At 37.5% G+C, this 26,077-nt stretch overlaps 2 protein-coding genes across 7 annotated transcripts in view; one reads left to right on the plus strand and one right to left on the minus strand.

Annotated features, from left to right (window-relative positions):
* The window catches only part of LOC120305917 (glutamyl aminopeptidase), a 129,258-nt gene extending 117,264 nt beyond the window's left edge, over positions 1-11,994 (minus strand). The window contains exons 1-4 of one of the 4 annotated variants that reach the window (XM_039338340.1): positions 11,857-11,990; positions 11,199-11,304; positions 8,796-8,831; positions 1,730-1,829 (exon numbers count right to left, since the gene is read on the minus strand). The gene's annotated coding sequence lies outside the window, so the exon portion shown is untranslated. Of the gene's footprint in view, positions 1-1,729; positions 1,870-2,087; positions 2,133-8,795; positions 8,832-11,198; positions 11,305-11,856 lie in introns of those variants that run through there. The other 3 variants (XM_039338342.1, XM_039338341.1, XM_039338343.1) reach the window with 3 other exon arrangements.
* The window catches only part of ELOVL6 (ELOVL fatty acid elongase 6), a 92,169-nt gene continuing 68,226 nt past the window's right edge, over positions 2,135-26,077 (plus strand). Inside the window, exon 1 of one of the 3 annotated variants that reach the window (XM_039338346.1) lies at positions 2,135-2,225. Coding sequence is in view for 1 of the 3 variants with exons in the window: in XM_039338344.1 (XP_039194278.1) it covers positions 12,255-12,343 (89 nt within the window). In the remaining 2 variants the exon portion in view is untranslated. Of the gene's footprint in view, positions 2,226-12,063; positions 12,344-26,077 lie in introns of those variants that run through there. The other 2 variants (XM_039338345.1, XM_039338344.1) reach the window with 2 other exon arrangements.

Here is a 26,077-nt window from a genome sequence, read left to right on the forward strand (position 1 = left end):
ACTCCCAGAATTCCTCAGCCATCATGCCTGGCTGAGGAATTCTGGGAGTTGAAGTCCACAAGTCATAAAAGGGCCAGGTTTGAAGACCCCTGGAATAAACTAAAAGCTTTGTGATCATGATATCATCCTATACTCCATTATTATTACTAGGGTGCTTCACAAATAGCACACATTTATGACTGTCACAGTTTCCTATGGTGATGTGATCCCCGTTTGTGTGCTTCACAACCAGCTTCAAAAAGCAGAGTTAATGAAGAACATGGGAAATAAAACTGCAGTCTGCAGTCATGCGATACATCACTTAATAACTGTGGTGATTCGCTTAACAACTGAATGGAAAGTGACATGTCTATTGCAGTCATGTGATTTATGCTTAGCAATATGATGGTTACTTAGTGATCAAGTTGCTGGTCCCAATTGTGGTTACTAAGCAAAGACTATCTTTTGCATTTGTTAACCTTCATTAAAGAAAACGAAATTCACTAACGATAAGTTTTACTTGTTGTAATCAAATAAGAACATCAATAAAGTTATCTACAAGGTGGGCAGAAATATACCCTCCTCTGATTCATCTCAATCCAGCCAATGAGAGCAGAGGGAGAACCCACAGATTTCAATCTTTTTTTAAAAAAAACTAACCCCGGCGTATCTAATGTTCTCATTGTCAATGTTATATAGTTATCTTATATATATTCTTCCCTTTTTAATAATTCTTGAATTGCTTATTTATACTCCACTTGGAGATAACTCCTTATTTAGAAATACACATGCAAATAATTGAAAACATACATTATTCCATTTCTGTGTCTAAATATTTTCTTCCAAATAACATAAAATTGCATGCCTGAGGTCTGTCTGTTTATCTGTGCATTGATACCCACAGCTGAGTTTCAGTAAGGCTGTTTAATCTTGTACCTTCAAAGCATAATTCTGACTATATAACTTAATAGTAACTATGCTAAACAAACAATACTTTCTCTCCTTGCTATGATGACAATAGGTCTGTCACATACCTACCAAGATGGTATATATAATTAGATTGGTAAATTATTTATCTTGCTCGATCACATTACTTCAGATGCTAAACAGCAATAGCAATAACACTTAGACTTATATACCGCTTCATAGGACTTTACAGCACTCTCTGAGCAGTTTACAAATGTCAGCATATTGCCCCTAATAATCTGGGTCCTCATTTTATCTCACTTTACTGGAAATTTAAAGAAAGTTTTCTATATTTATTTTTTTTAGTTAAGAGAAAAGCAAAATTATTCATTGTTAATTTTACCTGCTTACATTACAATAGGTCTGTTAAGAAAGCATTTTTAGGCATAGTTTATTGATTGTTCAAAGGGAGCTCAAGTAATATCAAAGGATTGAAACTCAGCCTATATACTGATTAGAATGCAGACTATCTTCTCACTTGTCCACAGTCTAGTTTTCCTCTTGAACTGGTTTCTGGATCACAATTTTAGCTTGAAAAAGCTATTAACACAAATACAATATAACAATATCTTATGGATAATTATACAATAGGGTATAATAATAAACAAACTTATGGATCTGCACTGATCATTTGTGGCTATTATTTAATAAAAGGTTGCTATACCTGTAGGTATACAGTAATTTCTTTTAGAACAGAAACATATCATTAGTTAATTTTAATTATTATTAAAGAGCAAACGTAGGTACTACTATGCCCAGGACACTAAAGGTCATTTTCGCCTACCTGGAGTCTTCCAAATATACTGAAACACAACTCTGGTCATTCTCCACCTGTCCTTTGGACTCGTTGGCCGAGAATTTAGATAACTGCATTCCCAAAAGTCCTGGAGGGGAGGACACCAAATGTAATTAATTTAAGAGGTGATAGTATTCAGCTCTATACGGTAATTCTCGAGGCTAATAAAAATCAGGCGAGTAAAGTGATTTGCTGCCAGTTAAACACAGCGAAGGCCGCCTTACAAAAAAAATGTACAAGCACGTGGGCGCTATTACAACTTTACCGAACCACCCATCCCCAAAAGTTGGCTCCAACTAGGAAATAACTGCAGTCTGTGACTTAAGCAACGCCGCCCCACACATACCCGACTGCGCCCTTTGATCCTTTGGCTGGCGTTCCTCTGAGTGTGACGTCATTTCATTCATCGCAGTTCGAACAGCAAGAGGGATCGTTTGAACTGTTACGAAAGGGGAGCTACGTCGCTGGATAACTACCCCGATTGGTAAACACTTTAAAACATATCCATTCATTTCAAAGCACAGCTTTCAGTTAAACGAATCAATGCAAAAGGCAGATTAAAAACGATTTTATTTTTATCGCTTTTCAGTACCAATATCGAATATTCTTTTAGACTGATTGCTCAGTAGAGAGTAGACAATAGCCGCCCCCTTGTCCCCCCCATTTCCTGAATCTTACTGGTGCAGTCCTTTTGATATTCCGCTAGGAATCTCTCTGTTTCAGGCGAGTGCAAGAAGCGTGGATGCTTCTGGGTCTTAAAGTCCATTGATTTTAAGTGCGATCTTTTTTCCCCATGGGCAGGAGTTGAGACAGAGAATTATTGGTTTTTGCATACATATGGTTCTTACATATTTATCTGTAAATGCTAAACAATCAAGGGACATTGTTGTTCTGATCCATTTTAGATATTACCAGTACAAACTTTTGTGAGCAGAGTTCACTTATCAAAAGGAATGAGGAAGGGAGTTGTTACTCATGAAACTACTGTGTATACATTTAATAAAATTTGTTAGTCTGAAAGGTGCTATCAGATTCCTGATTTTTCTAGAGCACATCAAAAGCTTTCAGACTATGTCAAAAGGTCTCTATGAACACAATGGGTACTTCACACATGACAATTTTTAATACATTTATTATCAAACATTTTAAGAATGACTACACAAAAGGAAAAAGAAAATAAGAAAAAACACATCACTAAATAAACAAATTTACAATTGTCACAACATTTAAAATTTAATATTTTATTGATTAAGTAAAACGTTTCTTTTACAATTTTGTGTTAAATTATACCTTGAGTAAATTTTATTGACTTTTTCCATCGGTTTTCCAATTGTTGCATTGTATTTGTTTAAAATTTTGAATCCAAAATCCTTTAGTTGTTCTGTCTCTGTCATATTTAACAGCAATTTACATATATGCAGTATAGGTAGTCCTTGATTTACAACCATTCATTTAGTAGCTGTTTGAAGTTACAACAGCACTGAAAAAAGTGACCTATCACCAGTTTTCACATTTCACAGTTGCAGCATATCTACTGTCATGTGATCACCATTTTAACCTTCCCAGCTGGCTTCTGACAAGCAAAGTCAATGGGACAAGCCAGATTTGCTTAATGACCACATGAATTACTTACCAACTGCAGTGATTCACTGTGGTAAAAAAGGTCATAAAATGGAGTAAAACTCACTTAACAACTACCTTGCTTAGCCACAGAAATTTTGGGCTCCATTGTGGTGTAAGTCAAGGACTACCTGTATCCTAATTTGCCTCCCCACACTGCACTTTCCAAATTTTGCTCATTGTCCCTTCTCATAGCTTTCAATCAGAATTCTGTCAAACATTCCCAGACACATTTAACAGATTAATCCCCCTGTAGTTTTTGCATTCAGTCTTGCTTATTTTCCCTTTGCATAGAGGAATAGTAATGGCCAGTCCTTGGGGCACAGATGCAGACTTCATCCATACATTAAACAACCCAACTACCACTTCATATGCAAACCACACCCATATTTTAACCTTTCTCCAGTTATAACTGTACTTTACAATTGTTCAACAGCTTTACATCATTTTTCTCATTTTTTTTCTTTGAGCGCTGGTATTGATTGATTACATGCCATCCAGCAGTGTCAGCTCTTAGCAACCACATAGACAGACCTTTTGCAGAATATAGGACTGACATTAATGGCCTTTAATTCAGTCTGACTCTCTTTTATGCAAATCTCTAAAATGGAGCCTTCTGCCATTTCACTTTTATCCCCAAGTAATTTCATCACTTTTAATTTACAGTATTTACGTTCACTTTGCAGAATCTTGTCCATTCTTTTACCTGCTTCCACAACATTAAATATATTTTCCTCAAAATGGCTCTGCATTTTCCAACCCAACTGAAAGTTTATTCTTACCAGCCCAACATCATGCTTTTATCTATGCTTCCTTTCTCCTTTCTTCCTGCCACAATGCTACCATTAATAGGTAACAATTGTATTCTGGAAAGGTAATCTTTGGTATTTCTGGTTCTCTGACTTCATTTGTAGCAGTATCTGTTTTTCTTATATACTTTACACAGTATCTTTCTCTCAGCTTCAGTTTTGTAGTCATCACTCTCTGATATATATCTGTTCTCATTTACAGCCTACTTTATCAATTAACCAAGAATTCTTTTTTATATTTCTAATTTGTTTGTGGTATTCCATAACATAATTATATTCTTATCTTCTATTTTCTTCTACCCATCTTCTATCCATTCCATTAGGAGAATAAACTATCTTATTTACATGTACTTCTTTTTGTGCAGTTGTTCTATTTAGTCTATTTTCTTCCCCATTTTTACTTCTCTTTCATAACTGATTTATAACAGTTTGTGTCACGTTTGGAACTTTTCATCACCCTTAAATCCTTTACAAATTATCTCAGTCTTCATTAAAACAATCAAATTAAGCTAGGATGCATAACTAAATCCAGTTTACTCTAGGTATGCTCACGCTAAGCTGCATATTCTGCAGACTATTTTATCCTACATTTTACATCCATCTAACTATAAGATACACGACATTTTCATGCAGTTTTAGGTTATGTCATTTTAAAAATACTTTTGTAGGAGAAGAACTCTAAGGCTGAATTTCATTTCTAAAAATCTCTCCCTCTGTCCCTCCCTCCCCCACGCCCCCACTAAAATCAGTGTTGATTCCTGGTGACTTCCTAGCCAGATCCAAATCCCGTAGCCGTTCTTCGTATGTTTTAGTCTCCAGGCCCCTGATCATCTTAGTTGCTCTTCTTTGAATTTTTTCCAAACTCTCAACATCTTTTTTTGTGGTATGGTGACCATAATTGGCTGCAGTATTCTAGGTGTGGTCTTACTAGGGCTTTATAAAGCAGTAATAGTATTTCTCGTGATCTTGATTCTATGCCTCTGTTTATATAACCCAGGATTGTGTTAGTTGTTTTGATTGCTGCTGCACACTGCTGACTCATAGTCAAGTGATCGTCCACTAGGACTCCAAGGTCCCTCTCACAGTTCCTGTTTTTGAGCCAGGTCTCGCCCAATCTATATTTGTGCCTTTGAGTTTTCCTGCCTAAACGTAAGACTTGCTTTTCTCCATATTGGAACTCATTTTGTTGGATAGGCCCATTGTTCAAGTTGGTCAAGATCTTTTTGGATCCTGTGTTTGTCTTCTGAGGTGTTGGCTACTCCTGCTAGTTTGATGTCATCTGCGAATTTGATGAGTTCCCCTTCTATCTCTCATCTAAGTCATTGATGAAGATATTGAAGAGTACTGGGCCTAGGACGGAACCTTGTGGTACTCCACTGCTTACTTCACTCCATATGGATGTAGTGCCATTGAAGACTACTTGTTGAGTATGGTTTGTTAACCAGTTACAGATCCATCTGGTAGCGATGTTGTCTATCCCACCTTTTCTTAGTTTATCAAGGAGTAGGTTGTGGTTTACCTTATCAAATGCCTTACTGAAGTCTAGGTATATTATGTCCACTGAGTTTTGCTGGTCTACTAGTTTAGTCACTTTATCAAAGAATGGGATAAGATTGGTTTGTCATGATCTATTTTTGATCATGACAAATGTGCTGGCTACTAGTTATGATTTTGTTTGCTTCTAGTTGTTCGCAAATCTGTTTTTTGATAATCTTTTCTAGGATTTTCCCAGATATTGATGTTAAAGTGATTGGTCTGTAATTTCCTGGGTCCGTATTTTTCCCTTTCTTGAAGATGAGGACCACATCATCCCTTTTCCAATCCTCTGGTACTTCCCTGGTGCTTCAGGATTTATGGAGGATGTGGTGCAACGGTTCTGAAATAACTTCTGCCAGCTCTTTCAGAACTCTGGGATGTAGCCTGTCAAGTCCCAGTGATTTATATTCATTAAGGTTGGATAGGTACTCTCTTACCATTTTCTTGCTTATTTTATGTCATTTGCAGTGGTTTTTTTGTTGTGTTGGGCTGTAGTTTCTTTTTGTCTGAAGACTGACACAAAGTATGAGTTAAGCAGCTCTGCTTTCTCCCTGTTGCCTGTAATTTCTTTGCCATCTTCTCCCTTTAGCGGGCCTACAGTTTCCTTGATTTTTTTCTTCTTGTTAATAAGTTGGAAGAAGCTTTTCTATTGTCCTTGATTTCTGTTGCTAGCCTTTGTTCATTCTGAGCCTTTGCTTTCCTTTTTAATTACTTTTTTAAAAAATATTTTATTAGCCTTTGCTTTCCTGACTTTGTCTTTGCATGCTCTGGCTGCCTGCTGGTAATCAACTTTAGTTATGTGCCCCTCTTTCCATTTTTTGTATTTGTCCTTTTTGTCTTTTAGTTTGTTGGTGAGTTCTTTGTGCAGTCATACTGGTTTCTTCTTGGATTTCTTGTTTTTCTTTCTCAGTGGTATTGTGTTGGTCTGGGCTTTTGTGATCACATTTTTCAGGGTTTCCCACACTTCCTGGTTGTTTTCCCCTTTAGGATTTTCATCCATGGGATTTTTCCTTGCTTCTCTTAGTTTGTTAAAGTCAGCTCTTTTGAAGTTTGGGACCTTGGCTGGATTGTTTTCTATTGCTGGTGTTTGTATTATATTAAATTCTAGTATGACATGTTCACTTTCACCCAGGGTTCTGGTAATTTTGATTCCCTCTATCACTTCTTCTCTGTTTGTAAGGATTAAGTCTCTGTTTGTAAAAATTAAGTATAACTTTATGTCTAGTTCCCTCCTCTACCTTTTGAGTGACAAAGTTGTGGCTAGGTTGGTTAGGAATCTGTTTGATCTCCCGCTCACTGCAGAGTTTGTCTCCCAGTTGATATCTGGGTAGTTGAAGTCTCCCATTGCTACTGTGGTATGCTGAAGTGATTTGCTATTCCTAGAGCTGAAAGAGAACAACTGTCCCAAGACACCCAGCTGGCTTCATGCCTAAGGCAGGATTAGAACTCAGACTCCCAGTTTTAGCCTGGAGCCCTAGCCACTACACCAAAGAAATATCTCATTGAGATTAAAGAAAATAAATTATTAGAGAACAGTCCAAAGCCATTATATCTAAAATGTTTTCCTACAGTTTAATCAGATTTTATTATCTGATTAATATATATATATAGAATGCAGCATTTGTTTGGCTTTTGGTGAGGAAATAAAAATGTATACTTAACCTAGCTCACAAAAATCATAATTTTCCTAGAAAGAAGTTAATGAGAAAAAAAACAGTAAAGACCAAGACTTTAGGGGTATAATTGCTCTAGAGTTTAAGCTGCTTCTATCGCCAGGAAATTCTGGTGCACATTGTGACACTTTAAAACAAACTTTAATACAAAGTTGACAAATTTCATGGATGAGTTGGTTGAAATAGACCAAAATATGCAAGCAAAATATGCTGCATGTAGTTAGAGATTGTAATGTAAAAGTTGGAAATAGTAAGGGGGAAAGGGAGGGGAGGGGAGAGGAGAGAGAAAAAGTCAATGTTCTCATGAAAGAGCTTAAAAAAGAAGGATAGGATAGGATAGGATAGGATAGGATAGGATAGGATAGGATAGGATAGGATAGGATAGGATAGGACACAGTAGCCTTATTTGGCCAAATGTGATTAGATAAATAAGGAATTTGTCCCTGGTGTAGAAACTCTCAGTGTACATGAAAAACAACAGAGTAATAATAATCATAATAATGATACCAATAAGTGGGAATAATAATAACAATAACAACAATAATAATCAAAAGCCATAGATAGCTGTTAAAAGAGATAAGGAACAGTAATACAATGACATCTGTAAGGACATCAAAGATGGAAATAGACACCTTTCCTTGGTTCCCAAACCTCTCCAACCTCAGTTAGGATGCTAATGGATAGATAGTAACTAATTAAAAGATAGAAAAATCAGATTGAAATTCTTTTTAGCTAAAATATCCAAGACACCCTAGGCCTAGAAGATATTTCACATTTATAAAAAAACCCTCCAATACTAGAAAATGAAATTGTATCAATTCTCTGGTCATCACATTAAAGCTACAGGGAGTGCTAGAATATCTACAGAAATATGGCAAGGAACAGAAAAATCAGTAAAAGTTCTAACAAAATTAAGTCAGCAAATTGGGAGAATGACACAATGGTAACAGATTGAAAGGGTCAGTTTATATTACCAATACCAAAGAAAGGTAATACCTTTAATTTCACATGCAAGTAAAATAATGCTTAGGATCATTCAATGCAGATTAGGGCCTTACATGGACAGGGCGATGTCAGATGTTTAAGATGGTTTTAGAAAAGCTTGAGGAACAAAAATATTATTGATAATGTATCCTAGATAACTGAGAAATCCAAACAAGTTTAAAGACATGTCCTTCACTGCCTATTAAGGGCCCATGTGTGTTCACCATGTCAACCTGTGTAATAATCTGAATAAAATGGGAATTCCATCTAACAACTAATTTCTTCAGAAGAAACCTTATACAGTATATTAAGAAGCCATAGTCCACAAGAAACACGTTGAAACAAATTAACTCCATGTCAACAAAAAATGGTGGTGAGTGGAAAACTTATTGAGAGAGATGTTGTCCAACTATGTTCTTCAGAAATGGTTACCTGTTTTTTCCAGCAACTGGGTAATGGGGATGCATTCTGAGGAGACAGATATGTTGAAGTCATATTATAAATATTAAAATGCAAATACAAAATGAAAGAATATTTTAAAAGGGAGTTCCTTTTCTAAAAATCAGATAGCAATTGTACAAACCAATTGTACAATTGTTTGCTCAACTAAAAATAATGTTTTCCATGTTTCATGAAAGCAGGAAGCTTTCAAAGATGACCGCCATTATAGCACTTTTTAAAATATAGGTCTATCACCCATTAAAAAAATAACTGAGGCTTTTATTACACTAAGCTGGGAGTGAACCACCTAAACACAAAGTAATTTGAACTTCTCAGTAAATATATATATCTTTATATTAATGTTTAGTGGAATGAGTGTTAAATAGTAACTTCTTTATAGATCTGCATGTGAGAGAAATAATTGGTATGAGAAAAAATGTCATTTGTTTTTAGGAGATTAATACATGCTATAATTAGCAGCAATTTTGTTCTATGGTTAGGTTAACTGTAGAAAGACCCTGAAGGAAGCCTATCCCTAGCCATTTTCATTCTTGCATTAAATTTAATTTTTGTAATCTGTAATCTTCCTATGGGTGATCTGGCACATGTGTTCAAAATTGTCCATGTTTCTGGAGTGAGCAAGCTGGGTTGGGATGCATGCCTTTGAGGGACAGAGCACAAAGTCATTTTTCACATAATTTCCTTCCTTCTGGCAAGACAATCAGAAGGATGTCATGGCCAAAGACATCAAAGGATGCCAGGAGATTTTAAAAAGAAACAGAACTGCTCCTCCTACAAGAACCAACCAAGGCAATCAAGGATCAAAACAATAATTACTGTATTTAGTTCTGACCTATTCTACATACCGTAAGTCCCTTATGCTCAATGATCTGAGTATACAATAGATTATTTGTTCCTGGCCAATGATAAAGCTATTCAGACTGCTGTTTTCTGGGTTTCAGATGCTATATAATATCACATAACTGTCTTAAACTCTTTCTGTGTCTCTATTTTTATACTCTTTATATACTTATTGAATGTTTTCTTTATTTAAATTAAATTAAATACTAATTTTAAATATCATATTTTGTCTTTCCAATGTATGATGTTCTGGACTTGGAAAATAAATAAATAAATCTGAGTTTATATCCAAATACACAAAGAAGTGTTTATGGTATAAATTAAGTCCCTGACACTCTTTTTTCACTAGGGATATTTAGCATGGAGTAGTAAGCTAAAATGTTGTGAGAATACAGTAGTAGGAACATTATATTGTTCCATCCTCCTTTCCCATGCCAGCCAGTTAACAAAATGAATTCAGAGGGAAAATAGTTTGAGAATGCTGATTGACATTTGCTCCAGAAATGTATCAGTGATAATCAAGGCTAGGTTCCTTGCCTGAATACACCTTCTCAAATGGGTGGGTGGAGTCAGATAAAATTTAGACCCTTTGGCTCTCTGACTAATGAAGCAAGAAAAACTGGTTATTCTCTGGAACTGGAAGAATTAGCAGAAGACTTTACAGTACTGCATGGGCTGGGAACAAGATGGATCACCACATTCTTCTACTGTGTAGGGACTTATTGGTGAAAACCGACCTTATTTCCCTGATTTCAAACCACTGAGCACCATAAATATAAGCATTTTGAACTGGCTTTAAAAATATGCTGTGTTCTCTCATGTTTAAACATGTCAGATGAAGATCCAATCACTGCCATCACATAACAGATTAGTCTTGCTTAATTTTTATTTGCTTAACATGCAAATAAACCACTGGTTAATTTGATTCAGTGAATTGTACAACTGTCTTTCCAATGGCTTAATTCAGTCATCATATTAAATATATTGGGTGAACATAGCCATTGTTCAGTGCAGCTGATACCTTTTATCCTTTAGTTAGCTGTGTTTTGAATGCAACATAACTGAATTTAAAGCTTATTACAATGCTCCAATCAGATTATTGCAGTTCCAGTTTAAAACTACCACCAGCACTAGATTGCAGATGGGTTTACTGGGAGACCCTGCTGTAGTGCTCTTCTGTGATAATCAAACTGAGGACCAACATTAACAAGAGTGCCAGCTGATGCCTCCAGATGCTGTACTGATTGTATAGAGATCCCAAAGTCAAGGAATAATCCTGGGTTATAAATAAAGAGACAGAACATGGTAGGGATTATTTGACAAGAGAAGATCTCTATTATGTTATATATCTGATTATAAGGATTTGTAGAAAGAATTAATCAAGTTATTATACAAATCAAGTTCTACACTTGACATACCTATTTTAATCTATAAGAAAGTTGGCATAATAAGTATTACAGAGCAGAAATCATTCCCTTGTAAAACACTGATTTTTATCAGATCATTAACCACTCTAGATCTATATTGTTCTACCAGCTGTTTAGCCAAGTGATGTCCATTTAGTTCAGACACTTATTGGGTGTCTCATCTTATCCTGTGTGTTGGTGTTAGGTGGAGAAGCCAGATGTGAATGAATGTCCTGGAATGGAAAAGAAGTGAAATAATGCAATTCACACACCAGGCTAAATCAACACTGTATAAACTATATTAGGACTATACATGATCCAACTACAATGTCTAAATACAGATAATTTATTTAAAACAATCTAGCCTCTGTATCAGTATAAATTATTCACTATTCAGAAACAGTGTGTTCCATTTGAATCCATTCTTTACTAAAGTGTGCAGGGTAATTCCTTTCTTAAACATTTTATATCAGCAACTGCTCATATATAAAACATGTACTCAGATAAAGTTTAGTGATTAGTTGGCTTTTCATTTTCATCTTCATTCCCTTAATTTGCTTCATTACTGATCATTACCACATTGTTTATAAAGTTGTTTTCAAAGCAAAAGACAAAAGCATAAAATATTATTTTCAATTAGGTATATTCATTGCTTGCATTCTGCTCCGATACGACTATTCTCTTATTGTTTCTTTTCCTATGATCCTTTCTTATTACTCGTCTGATGAGTATCCTACCAGCAAACCCTTCAGAAGAACTTAGGCAAACCCAGGCACCTTACTTACCGAGGTTACGTACAAAAGACTGACGCTTTTTTTCGGACTGCTGCAAGCTCCTCCTTCTAAACGACGATTGGAGCGTTGTCAAAAACTAATTTCTCACTTAAGAGGGAATGAATGGCTCTGGGAGGACTAAGGCGTAGTTGAGCACTAAGACCGCAGCGGATTCCTTGCCGCCCCGGGTAGATTGCAGAGACGAGGAGATCTCCAGACACGAGAGGAGGCTATAGGAAGAGCATAAAAGCAATGCTACGACAAGCACATAGCTGAAAGGGAGAAGGACGCCAGAAGAGGAGACACCTGGCGAGACGCTCCGAAAGAAAAGGGGGGAGGAAAAACAGGTCTATCGCAGACGTGGTCCTTTCGGCTAGGCGTAGGGAAGCGTTCTCTTCAAGACCGGTCCAATGAACATGTCAGTGTTGACTTTGCAGGAATACGAATTTGAGAAGCAGTTCAACGAGAATGAAGCGATTCAATGGATGCAAGAAAACTGGTAAGTGATGACGGCTCGCGCCTGATTGGCCACTCTACGACTACGGAGCTCGTGCTCCCGCGGCGAGGTGGTGCCCGTCTGCGACTGGCGATCTCTACGGCATGGATTAAGTGAGCGAAGAGGAGGGCGACCGGGGGGGGGAGGGCAGTAAAATCGAGAGCCATGAACTGACCGACCGGGAGCAAAGGCTGAGAGCTCCGTGTCCGCGCGCCACTGATGCGTACCTGGACGGATGCATTAGGGGGTGCCCTGATTTGTGGGGGTTCTGCAAATCGCGGGATGGAGGGAGTGGCCTCGTGTTTTTGCGTGACTGGCTCTAGTGTTCGGACTGAAGAGGAATGTACCATTGTCGGGGAACAGCCTCCTGGATTGCCTCCTCCGGTGCAGAATAAATTATATAATATACTGTATTTCCAAGTGATGGATTCAGTAGGCTCGCGGCTTCTTTCCGTCTTTTATTTTTTTGATCAGGCCTTTGAACTTCCTCCCATTTCACGCGGAGTACCTCTGTGCCCTCATCTTAAAAGTCCTGTTGGTACTTGTAGTCCACTTGCCCTCCCCTGCAACTATTTCCGCCCCTAATCCATTGGCGGGCATGTTTTATCTCCACCTACTTCTGGGGTACGTGGAGAACTGATAAAATTGATTTATTTGGTGAATATAAAAGGCGCCATTGGGGAAGACAGGATTCAGGGATGAATTGGTTGGGAGGAATTGAAGAGTGCCTGAAGCTCAAGAGGTCCGGGAAGTTGGAGAGTAGTCTAACCCATCTTCGGTGCGTCCCTAAAGTTATCCGTAGCAAAGGTAGACGTTACCCTAATATTTCATGTCCTCCTGCCAGGATTCTTTGGCAAGTTATTTATTTCGTCGTCAAAATACTGCGGCGATCTAAAATCGCGTCTTTTGTTGTGATTTTTCCTTCTTTCTCACCACCATCTGACTTAAGACAGAAACCTGTGTGGCTTAGCATGACCTTGACTTAAGTGTTTTAAAACAAACAAAAAATTGGGGCAATCTCTAGGAAGCACGGTGGTTGATATAAGGACCCCTCGGTATGTTAGAAAGCGCTAAAAGATAACATTTGAGGGTTTTAGGCTTAGCGGGATAACGCGGGTGGTTTGGTTGTTGCAGACTTCTCCTTTTTTCAGCGCATCCTTTCAACCACCCGGCGACTAACGTGCACCTCCGAGCTTGCTCAGGCCGACCCGCGAGGCTCCGTGTATGCGCGCGCGCCTTTCTCAAACCGACACACGCCCTGAGTGGCGAATGAATGGTAGGCGGGGAAGGAGAAGGAGGTGCGCGCCGGGAGCTGTGTCTAAGGGGCTTATGGCAAGCCGGGGGTTCTATCCCGGAAACTTGCACGTTAATTTTTTGGCGCATGTGCAAAGTGAGTTTCCTACAGGAGAGGAGAGTGACTCAAGTCGCGGTCTGCGATGGAAAGGGCAGCAAACCTGGGGAAGCCCCTGTAAAATAAATAAAGGGCCTTTCGGGGGAGGTTGAGTCTCAGTATGTATTGCTTTATAGCTGAGGTGCAGTGATTGGGAAAGAAGCTAAGAAAGGAGAGCTCCGATAGACGAATGTCCCTTAGTCGTGGGTATCCGGTTTTTTTTCTCTTTTTGGCTTGGCTTATCTTCCCTCCCCCCGCCCCCCACAGGATGCCGGCGTCTTTTGCTCAAGTGGCAGGTCGCAGACTTAACGCTCGCTTCCAGCCACTTGACGCGCCTTCAGGTCTGATGCCCCTTCCCTTGAGCAGGCCCAGGCTGCTGCTTTGGCGGATTTTGATCGAGTATTGGCCTCCAAACGATGGATCTAGCAGGACCCTTCCTCCGACCCTTCCTCCCTCGCTTTGCAGCCTCGGCGTGAGGTCGGAGTTGTCCCTTGGACCACTGTCGGCAAAGGGACAATTTGAGGCGGCCTAGCGCAACACGGCGGTGTCCCTCCCTCCTCACCAGAGACAGGTTGGCCTGCAGCTACCCTGAGCAGACAGAAAAACTTGGCCCAGAATGTGAATTTGGAATGGGCTTAATGAAGGCTGCCAGGTGCCCTAGAAAAGAAAGGTGAGATAGGTTTTTTTTCTTGGCTTATTTGGGGCATATACGGAGTCTTATTATTTCTGCCCTTTCCTACTAATTAAATAGGTAGAAATTAGCAAATGTGGATTTAGCACACGTTGGGGTGTGTTCATGGTGACTGCACATCACACAGCTCCCAGAGTGGCAAAGTCCAGTTCAGAAGAAATGTAGGAGTCCCCCCCCCTTGTAAATAAAAGGATCCACTTCAGTTTCAATCTCCAGTGATGATTTTGTGTTTGGGTTCTGTGGATCTTTCCCCTTCATCAAGTGAAAAAGGGGACTTCATAGGCAAAGTGACTGACTAAGAACTGGACTTATGCTTTGGGATTCTGCCCATCTTCCTTTGTCTGACCCACATCTCATTTTGCCCCTGGACTCATTAAAATTATATGAAACAAAGGAAAATGCTGTATAGAAAGACGAGAGGTGGTTTAGAGCAGTGGTTAAGGCATCAGGCTAGAAACTGGGAGACTGAAGTCTAGTCCTGCCTGAGGCAGAAAGACAGCTGGGTGACTTTGGGACAGTCATTTTCTCTTCATGCCTAGGAAGAAATCAATGGCAAACCAATCTTCTCCCCCAAACCAGGGTAAACTGCTAAATAAGTGAGTTAAAACCAACCAGTTGCTATAAGGGGAGAAGAAAATGCTTGAAACTACAGGAAACTGGCCAATAAGCACAAATATGCCCTTTTCCCCAATGAAATAACAAAGGTTTGTTTCTTTTACCTTGTTGGAAGCCAGGTGTCAAAAACAGTATAGTGGGGAGGGATGGCTATGAAAGGAACTCAAGAAACCAACTGCTAACCAAAAAGACAAATGCTAGGAAAGAAATGTCTAGAGTGGAAGCTAGCTAGGGATCAGAAGACAGGTGGCTGATCAACACCTCTTAAAATCCCAAATTTCTCTCCACACTCAGTACAGGTCACGTAACTTCAGTATAAGGAATGGCAAAGATTTTACACACCTCAAGGCAGCTGTTGGGCAGCACTGAAATAAGGGGGAAGAATATTACTTTTGTATTATTTAGGCCAGTTTCACTGATGGCTGGGGATAAAACAAAAGCAACCTCATAAGATAAGGGGGAAATCGATGAAACTGATGTTGTCAGGACAATATTGTCACATGGTTACAGTAAATGTAAGTAAAGATTATGCCGATGTATTTAAAAAAACAATTCCTTTTTTTTTCAAAGTTTCTTCCTTACATACAATGTGATCAATTCATATATTAAGCCATATTAGATTTTGTTTGGTTTTGGCTTAGTATGTTGTGCGAATCCAACAAGTGCAATTTATAAATCATAATCTATAATACTTAGTGCATTATATAATCCAGACAGTAGTGTTTCATTCAAAACATTGATTAAAATCAGTTGACTGTGATATACAAACTCAGTTACTAAAAGTTTTATATTTCCTTTTCCTCTGCTCAGAGTTTAATAACTCCCCTTATCCCATACTAATGGCTTGATTTAGACAATATGCCAAGAACAAGAAACAAACCACTTTTAAAACTAATAAGCATAGCATATTAGGTAAAAGTGAGTTTTATGTCTCTTCATGTGACCACACACAAGTCAGGGTAGCTCTTTTAGTAAAAAAAACACTTGATTAAAATTTGATAAACTCTATAGAGTCTTGCACCATAATACACATATTAATTTCTAAAATGTCACAAGACTTAGTTTTTTTCTTCTTACATTACATCAACTAATTAAACAGCTTGTTGAACTTCTCCCTTCTCTACATTCTTCTCCCATAAAGAAACAGAAAATTCATCACTTTCTCTTAGTAGTGCTGCCCATGATAAAAGAAGACAAATATTTCTCTCTCACACTGTTTAGTTTTTTTCTAAAGAGAAGCTAAATATTGAATAATATTGAAATGAATGTATGCTCACTTTTGATTCTACAAACAATATGGATGCAGTAATAATGACTCAATTTAAAATGTGTGACAATTATAATATAAAAAGGTAGAAAAAGTAATTATGCTGGAGGATTTTGTAATCTCAAATATATGCAAGATAAGCTTGGTTACTCAATGGAGGAATCAAATAACCTTCCCAGATGTTAGGGAGTTGTATGTACATTTTGCCATACAAATACCTCAAATGGTTTTAATATTAACTACATGTCAGACTGATAATTTTATAGAGAATATGTCTATTACGATAGATTTAATTATATGATTAGAGGTCAGAGATAACCTCTGCAAAAAAAGACACTTCTGAGTTGAACATTTTACTTGTTTGCCTTTAATTTATATAAGAGGATGATCATGTCTTCCCCAGAAAATCCATGCAAGGAAAAATTGTCACTTTTCATTATTGCCTGCAGCTATTAAGAACAAAAGCATGCCATTCCACTAGCCATTGTCTCTACAACAATGTTTTTTCCCCAATAGTGTCAATGTATCTACTATGAAGTTTGACTGTACTGTAACATAGGATTTTAGAAGCCTTTCACTCACCAGCCTGCCTTCTGTATACTGCATGGGTCAGAACGAGGGCTGAGAAAATATCTACAGATACCTTATACAGTGGGACAAAAAAATATGTAGTCAGCCACCAATTGTGCAAGTTCTCCCACTTAAAAAGATGAGAGAGGCCTGTAATTGTCATCGTAGGTAGACCTCAACTATGAGAGACAAAATTAGAAAACAAATCCAGACAATCACATTGTTTGATTTGGAAAGAATTTATTTGCAAATTATGGTGGAAAATAAGTATGTGGTCAATATCAAAAGTTCATCTCAATACTTTGTTATATATCCTTTGTTGGCAATGACAGAGGTCAAACTTTTTCTGTAAGTCTTCACAAGGTTGGCACACACTGTTGCTGGTATGTTGGTCCATTCCTCCATGCAGATCTCCCCTAGAGCAGTGATGTTTTGGGGCTGTCGCTGGGCAACACGGACTTTCAACTCCCTCCAAAGGTTTTCTATGGGGTTGAGATCTGGAGACTGGCTAGGCCACTCCAGGACCTTGAAATGCTTCTTACGAAGCCACTCCTTCGTTGCCCGGGCGGTGTGTTTGGGATCATTGTCATGCTGAAAGACCCAGCCACATTTCATCTTCAATGCCCTTGCTGATGTAAGGAGGTTTGCACTCAAAATCTCATGATACATGGCCCCATTCATTCTTTCCTGTACACGGATCAGTCGTCCTGGTCCCTTTGCAGAGAAACAGCCCCAAAGCATGATGTTGCCACCCCCATGCTTCACAGTAGGTATGGTGTTCTTTGGATGCAACTCAGCATTCTCTCTCCTCCAAACACGACGAGTTGTGTTTCTATCAAACAGTTCTACTTTGGTTTCATCTGACCATAGGACATTCTCCCAATCCTCTTCTGGATCATCCAAATGCTCTCTAGCAAACTTCAGACGGGCCCGGACATGTACTGGCTTAAGCAGGAGGACACGTCTGGCACTGCAGAATCTGAGTCCCTGGCGGCGTAGTGTGTTACTGATGGTTGCCTTTGTTACATTGGTCCCAGCTCTCTGCAGGTCATTCACTAGGTCCCCCCGTGTGGTTCTGGGATTTTTGCTCACCGTTCTTGTGATCATGTTGACCCCACGGGGTGAGATCTTGCGTGGAGCCCCAGATCGAGGGAGATTATCAGTGGTCTTGTCTGTCTTCCATTTTCTAATTATTGCTCCCACAGTTGTTTTCTTCACACCAAGCTGCTTTCCTATTGCAGATTCAATCTTCCCAGCCTGGTGTAGGTCTACAATTTTGTTTCGACAGCTCTTTGGTCTTCACCATAGTGGAGTTTGGAGTGTGACTGTTTGAGGTTGTGGACAGGTGTCTTTTATACTGATAACAAGTTCAAACAGGTGCCATTAATACAGGTAATGAGTGGAGGACAGAGGAGCCTCTTAAAGAAGAAGTTACAGGTCTGTGAGAGCCAGAAATCTTGCTTGTTTGTAGGTGACCACATACTTATTTTCCACCATAATTTGCAAATAAATTCTTTCCAAATCAAACAATGTGATTGTCTGGATTTGTTTTCTCATTTTGTCTCTCATAGTTGAGGTCTACCTATGATGACAATTACAGGCCTCTCTCATCTTTTTAAGTGGGAGAACTTGCACAATTGGTGGCTGACTAAATACTTTTTTGCCCCACTGTATCCTGGATACAAACTGTTTCAACTCCTCCCCTCAGAACACCACTATAGACATTGCATATCAAAACAACCAGACACAAAGACAGTTTTTTCCTCATGCCATTATTCTGCTAAACACCTAATTACCACAGTACTGATTATGTTTAAGGGTATTTACCCATGTAGCATGGCTGTACTATTATCCTTCTCATCTTTTCTGTTACCTTGTTTTATTAGTAACCTACGATTATATTATTTTGTTGTTTGTATGTACACTGAGAGCACCAGACACAAATTCCTTGTGTGTCCAATCAACTTGGCTAATAAAGCTATTCTATTCCATTCTATTCTGTCCTACTCTACTCTACTCTATTCTATTCTACTCTACTCTACCACTCACCAAATTGGAATCAGACATAGACTCTTTCTTTAGCCTGTGTATGCTCCTGGATTTGGGTGTAGTGATCCTTCTTTGATAAACAACATATTTTGTATACATTCTAAGAGGTTTGAGCAATTTACCATAGCAAATAAAACAGTTCTACCAAAAAGCAGATCTCAGCCCTTTACTGAAAAGCATGGCTTGATGCTGCAGGTTTCAGAAAGTCTTAGTAGAAATATTTTTTTTAAAAAAAGGAGACAGTTTTGTGTGTGTGTGTGCATGTGTGTTTATAGGAGATACCTTACAAAAATGCCATTAATTTTCCAGCCTGCATAATGCAATGAACGTCTGAAAAGTACTATTCCGTCTTCCAATTTTATCTCCAGAAAAATAGCTTTCTGTCAGATGGAGGATGAATGTTAGTGCATAGTCCAAAATTGCTAAGCAAACTTTTATGAGTTTGGGATAGATTTGAACTTCAGATATCAGAAATCTCAATTTCTGTTGCTGGATTACAATTGTACATCATAAGATTAGTTTTTACTTTACTTACCATTTCGTTATTTCTTAGTTTTTACCAGTAGCAGCAAAATTATTGCTGGCTAAACTTATCATGTTCAAAAATCAGTTAAAAGATTATATATTGGGACAATCCAAATTATAGCTAATTAGAGATTTCATTGCACCACAGCTATTGAGCAATGTATGTGGTATTGCACAAATAATGTGTCATCATATAAATATCAGAATGAAAATGAAGCAGCAATCTTCAATCACTACTAAAATGAATTTTAATCTTTCTAATAGTATAACTTACTATTCCACATTTTCAGTTAGACTATATTGTGAATATTTACCAAATTTTACATGCAAGGACTATATAGCTCCTACCTCTATTTCTTCAGCTGTAATATTAGGATCAATTTATCTGAAACAGGATTTTTTTTTAATTTTCAGAATGCTCTGTGAAAATGTGAAATATAGAATATGGTGTATTACACAATCATAATTATATATTTCACAGGCATAATTATAGTATCCCTAGAGTATGCTAATTTGTTACACAATGTTACCTGCTGGGTATCACACAGTAATGTTCATCACATACTGTTCAGTTTCATAGGGGAATTAACTGTTAGCTTTATACGTTAGATAACTACATATTGGTGTCACATTTGTAAGACTGTGCATTTTGTGAATGAACTGGAGCGAAATGCCACCTCATGTTTAACTGCATAATGTTTCAGAAAATTCTGGAGAAGGTTACAGAATCCTTTGGATGTATTTATCTAGAATATGTGGAAGTTTGCTCATGCAGAATTATATTATTGGTCCATCTACTTCTATCTTACCTGTAGTGAGTTGGCAGTGGGCCTCTAGGGTTTTTTTAAAGGTATTTAATCTTTTCTTAGTCCTACTTGAACTGTAGCTGGGGCTTGTTCAATGAAACCTATGTACTTTCTCATCAAATTACAGCCTTTCCAATAAAAAAAAGTTTGTTTCTTTGTAGTAGATCCTCAACTAATTAATTCTAGAGACCCTCTTATATGTGTTTACTTTTTTGTTGTGGCTTTGTTAAGTTGTATAACAGATAAGAGCAACTTCTGTGCTCTTACAGATTCTTTTTCAGTAACCCTCCTGACTTTCATTGCAATAAAATGCCATACAAATATAAGTCTGTATATAGTAAGTTTCACAGAACTAAGTAGATCTGAGAGCAAAGAATATAAATGTAGATTTAGAAAGAAAGAGAGAGGGGGAAGAGAGAGAAGGAAGAAAGGGAGGGAGGGAGCAAGGGAGCTGTAGGGCTATTATAAACATTTTCTCCTAGGATGGCTTGTCAGTTTCTGAAAGGCAGATTCAAGTTGCCAGCTGCTAATCTCAAAACTGCAATATAATAAGAGATGTCAACTGAGAAAAGATACAGTATTGATAAAAACATAGAATAAGAAAGGAAACTTCAAATCTTTCTCTTTCCAGGCTTTATACAGCTACATTTATATATTGATGATGCTTTAAAGATTATTTCCTCAAAACAATTACACAGCATTTGAGCAACATTTAGTCTTGGGATTCAAACATCTATCAATATAGCTATTACATCCTTTCACTTTCTTGACACACAACATACTTATTTTTCTTTCATTCATTTCATTCATTTACACTCTTTACTGTTATATTCCATGTTGCAATCTCCTACATATTGTGGTCATTATCAAATGGGCCCATTTGTCATGGGCTTTGGTCAGACAAAGCTGTTACATAATGTCTTTTAGCAATATAGGGTATCATATAGACCTGGGTTGAAGGGGTGTGGTGGCCTAACTGTTAAGATGCTGGGCTGTCAAGTGGAAGATTGGCAGCCTGGGACCCACGTACCACATGATGGGATGAGTTCCCGTTCTTGTGCTAGCTCCTGCCAACCTAGAAGTTCGAAAGCATGCAGTTCCAAGTAGATAAATAGGTACCACTTTGATGGGAAGGTAACAGCGTTCTATGCACCTTAACATGTAATCATGCTGGCCACATGGACAGTACTGGCCCCCTCAGCTAAGAAATGGAGATGAGGACCCACCCTAGAGTCTGACACAAACGGGCAGGGGAAATCTTTACTTTTACCTTTTTTAATAGACCAGGTTGCCTGTCAAATACTTCATTGTGCTACATGTTGCATTCTCTTATAATTACAGATGCAATGCTAATCATTGGGTATAATTTAGTTTTGTCACAAGCAAAAGCAAAAGTCAAGTTTATCCCAAGCATTTTCATGTCATACTATGTTCTCTATAAGAAACTTTTCTGTAAACCAACAAACTGTTACCCATATTTTACCAACTTGGAGATGCATGCAATATATTGATACACGCTCTGGTGATTACCAAGTACTTTCTAATCAAGTACTGCAAACTAGCCCACAAAACTAATGAGTTTTTTTTTGTAATAGATTTTGGAAGCTGATAAAGGAGAGATGGGGAATTGAATTTCTATGTGGCTTCATTTCTATGCTGAATGAGGAGAACATAAATGTCTTTCAGCTAGGCAGCTTTTTTACATGAATTGACTCTTGTGAACTCCTTATTCATCTACAGTATAACTAACAGGTAGTGCTTAGCTAGCTGGGATTCTTTTTAAGAATGCTACATTTAAGTCTAGTCTGTTATAGAATAATTCTATATCTGTACCTGATATAAAACATTTGAACAACACGAGAATCTTCTACATTTAGGAAATTATATTTAAGCAACTATAAGAACACTTTTGTTGTTATACCTACTTATGAGATGGGTGACAATACAAACTTAGTACATAAATATACTTGAAATGTAGTATATATCCCCAAGCAAAACCATCTATTTATATTAAACAATGTTATGACAAAATAGTTTTAAAATGCAGAAGAGATTTTAAGATATAGCAAATTTATGTAATTTTTGTAATAATTAGATCTGCTCTGTGATGCTACCAAGTTTTATGAATTGTCAACTATCAGTAAAAAATCAGTAAGATGAAGCAACTATGCAATTTTTGATTAAAACTGCTTCCAGTTAATCAAATAGCAGATTAAATAATCCCCTCCCTCTCTCTCCTACAAAGATTGTTAGGAGCTGCTGCACATTTTAAAAAAATATATATATACATACTTACAAAGAAAATTGCTCTTCTAAAATTATACTATCTGCACTATTTATATGTTCATCTAAACACAAAATAAATAACCCTACAGGACATTGTTTTCAATTATATGCAAATTGATGCAGACGTAATAATCCTTTTTTAAAGGAACATTTGGATATGTGAACTAAAATGGGCAGAGATACTTATATAAGCATTACAAACGTTAACTTTCAGGGAATTTTTTCTCACTAGCTTAATCTACTAAAGTATTATCATGTATCAATTGAAACGCCCTGTGTGTTCTAGAAGATTGGAGACAAATTTGTCCAAGGCATTAACTAGATTTCTTTCATGTTATCTTTGCATTTTGTGAGGTGCACATTATGACTGCAGTTTAGCAGTACTCGTTCTGTTCAAGTTTGTTCGCCTACCTCTATTTATGTTTCCATTTAGGAACCATTTGTTAAGTTCTCTTAAGGAATCTAAGATGCTATTGGGTTCTAAAATTCACAAATCATAGGCTAATTGCATTCTGATTGGGTATACACACATATTCTGATGGGAGATTTTTGAAGACTCAAAATCTGTCAATTTGTATTTTGTGGTGTGTTTTTTTCATTTTTTCAATCTGAAACTTAGTTCATCTAATTGCTTTATCATGTTCAAAATTGTGTTTAAAGTTCACTTAATATGCATGTAATTTTGTATGCATGAATGTTTAGTATATGTTTTCCACGTTTTAGTACTAAGAAGCATTTTTAAATGGTGGCTTACATTAATGCAAATACATTTGGGCACTATTCATTAATATTTTTGTGCACATTTTTCATTTGGTGAATTGCAGCATTTTTAAAAAAGTGAATTTTGAGGGATAATTGTTTTTTCAGTTTGCATATTGGTTAAAAGTGCAAAATTAGCTAAATGAATTTCTCTCCTCAAAGTCTATAGCAGGGCTTCTCACATTGTTACCTTTGGATCAAAGGTAGTCAGCAAAGGTCCATCAAGGCACCCAGGGCAGCCTGTCACCATTCACTGCCAGTTAACTAGTTTGTAAAAATATATAAGTGACCAGAAATGATTCCATTGACACGTTGAAAGCCTCTCTTAAGTCCCTGGATATTAACACCATCTCTTGGGAACTTCTGGCGCATGATCGACCGACATGGTGCACCTTGGTGTACCAGGGTTGCCAGACATATGAACACAGAAGGACAATCTTGGCACAAGAGAAGCGAGCACTCCGCAAAGCCAGAGCTGTAAATGCAGAAGTAACAGTGTCTACATTTCTTTGTTCAGTATGTGGCAGAACATTCCGTACTAACATCGGTCTTATTAGCCACCTACGGACACATCGTTGATGGCCCATAACCCACAAGATGTCAAGGTCTTCATCGAAATCGATGGACGAACAACATCCAAACAAATGATCATTCAAGTAGCAATATAAGTACTAGAATTCAGAAAACTGACAGTAATGAAAAGGTCTCAAGTGAAGTTACTGACTGCCAATCCACATGTCTGTTGTACTAAACAGAACTGTGATGTCACCTAAGCAAACCCAAAAGAAAAATGTGAAATAGAAAATATAGCAATATACAGTAATATATAAGAATGGGACCTTATTCAGCTAAGATTTACACAGATTTCTATTAAAATCCTTCTGGCCAGCCAAGTGGTGCTATTAGATGTTATTATTATGGCATAGGATACATAAAGCAAAACAAGTGATACACATTTAATTTTAATTAAATCTTTGATCTAACGTTTAGTTTAAAGGGGTCTTTAAAATGAAAGTAATGGTGAATAGAATAGAACAGAACAGAATAGAATAGAATTCTTTATTGGCCAAGTGTGATTGGACTCACAAGGAATTGTCTCCGGTGCATAAGCTCTCGGTACATACAAGCAACAGAAATTATGATCATAATCATTATAAAAATACATCATAAATCATAATAGACAACACTTAGTGATATATACAAATTCAGATATAATCATTACCTTATTTACTGCAAAAAATGAACTCCCATGCTCTTAAAGAGAAAAAAAAAAGTACAAGATCTGTCCCTGCATATTTTGAAAAGTTAACAGTGCACAATTGCAGAAACGTAGACAAATACTGATCTGAGGAAATGTAACTTGATCTGAGACATAGTATTTCCTACTGTTGAAGAAATAAGATGCCCTCAAAGACCTCCATGGTGCATGGCTGTTTTATATTGGAATTAGAAATAAATTAATAGAGATAGTAGTAACTTACAACAATAACTGAGCCCAAAATTTCCAATGTTAAGCAAAGCAGTTGCTGACTTTTGCCTCATATTATATCCTTTTTTTGCCCCAGTGAAGTGAATCACTGTAGTTGTTAAGTGAATCATACAGTCCTTAAGCAAATCTGGCTTCCCCCATTGACTTTGCTTGTTGGAAGCCAGCTGAGATTACAAATGTGATCACATGACTCCAGGACAGTCCAACTGTCATAAATATATGCCAGTTGCCAACGGCTAAATTTTGATCGTGTGACCATGGGGATGCTAGTCATAAGTGTGAACATTAGTCGTGTCACTTTTTTCAGTTCCATTTTAACTCAAATGGTAATTAAACAAATGGTTGTAAGTCAAGAACTACCTGTAGATGGTGAAATAATATTAAGCTGTGCAATATACCCAAATTAATAATTTGCTTCTCTTGAGCAGGAAGTATATCTTTGTTTGGCAACTCCTTCTCTGGTTTGATACATTCTGGTTGGCTCCTGTTCTGCTATTTGGTGAAATCTCCCAACTTTAAACTTTTTGGCACAACGCTACATTGTACCTTTACCAACTGCATGTATTTCAGCTCCAACAAAGTATAATAATAATATAGAGAAGATTTGATTCTCCTACTCTGGCTCCTTCCAGAGGTAATAGAATACTATTCCCATACCAATTTACAGAGTAGGTCACAACAGGAAAGGATCTGGTTCTGGAAAGCTAGGAAAGATTATAAATCTGAGTCTCTTCTTCCACAAAATCATTGACTGGAACTGCCTACTCAGAAAAATAAAATCACTGTAAAACAGCTCCAATCCTCACCAGCAGGCAAGAAATAAACCATCATTGCTAGTACAGAATGCTGCTGTGAAGTTTAAAAGACCAGGAAAGGTGCATTTCTCTTCATCCAAGTCTCAGTGAAGGAGTTGAGATAACTTTCTATCATTCATTCATTCGTTCAGAAAATTTATATTCCTGCCCAAATCACAAAGATTTTGGATGGCTTACAGAAATAAAACCCAATACAATACACCCTCACCCCAGTGTTTCCACCACTAATTGTGTTAAGCTCGTAAGAGTTGTAGTCAAAACCTCGAGGCCACCTGGACATCTTACTATATTGCAGTGCTACTTATTGGTTTAAAAGGATGCAGAAGAAAAAGTCTGTATGAAGGAGATAAAACATCACAACTCCTAGTATGACATAAAAGGGAGGTGACAAAAAAGAGAGGAAATGTTTGAGGCACAATGGCTTTTACCTCAGCCCCACCCTAAGTGTAGCCCCTAGTAGATTTCTCACAAGGGA

This window comes from Crotalus tigris, unplaced genomic scaffold (assembly GCF_016545835.1).
Source record: "Crotalus tigris isolate CLP2741 ecotype Arizona unplaced genomic scaffold, ASM1654583v1 scf7180000017695.2238764, whole genome shotgun sequence".
In the NCBI taxonomy this organism is placed as follows: Eukaryota; Metazoa; Chordata; class Lepidosauria; order Squamata; family Viperidae; genus Crotalus; species Crotalus tigris.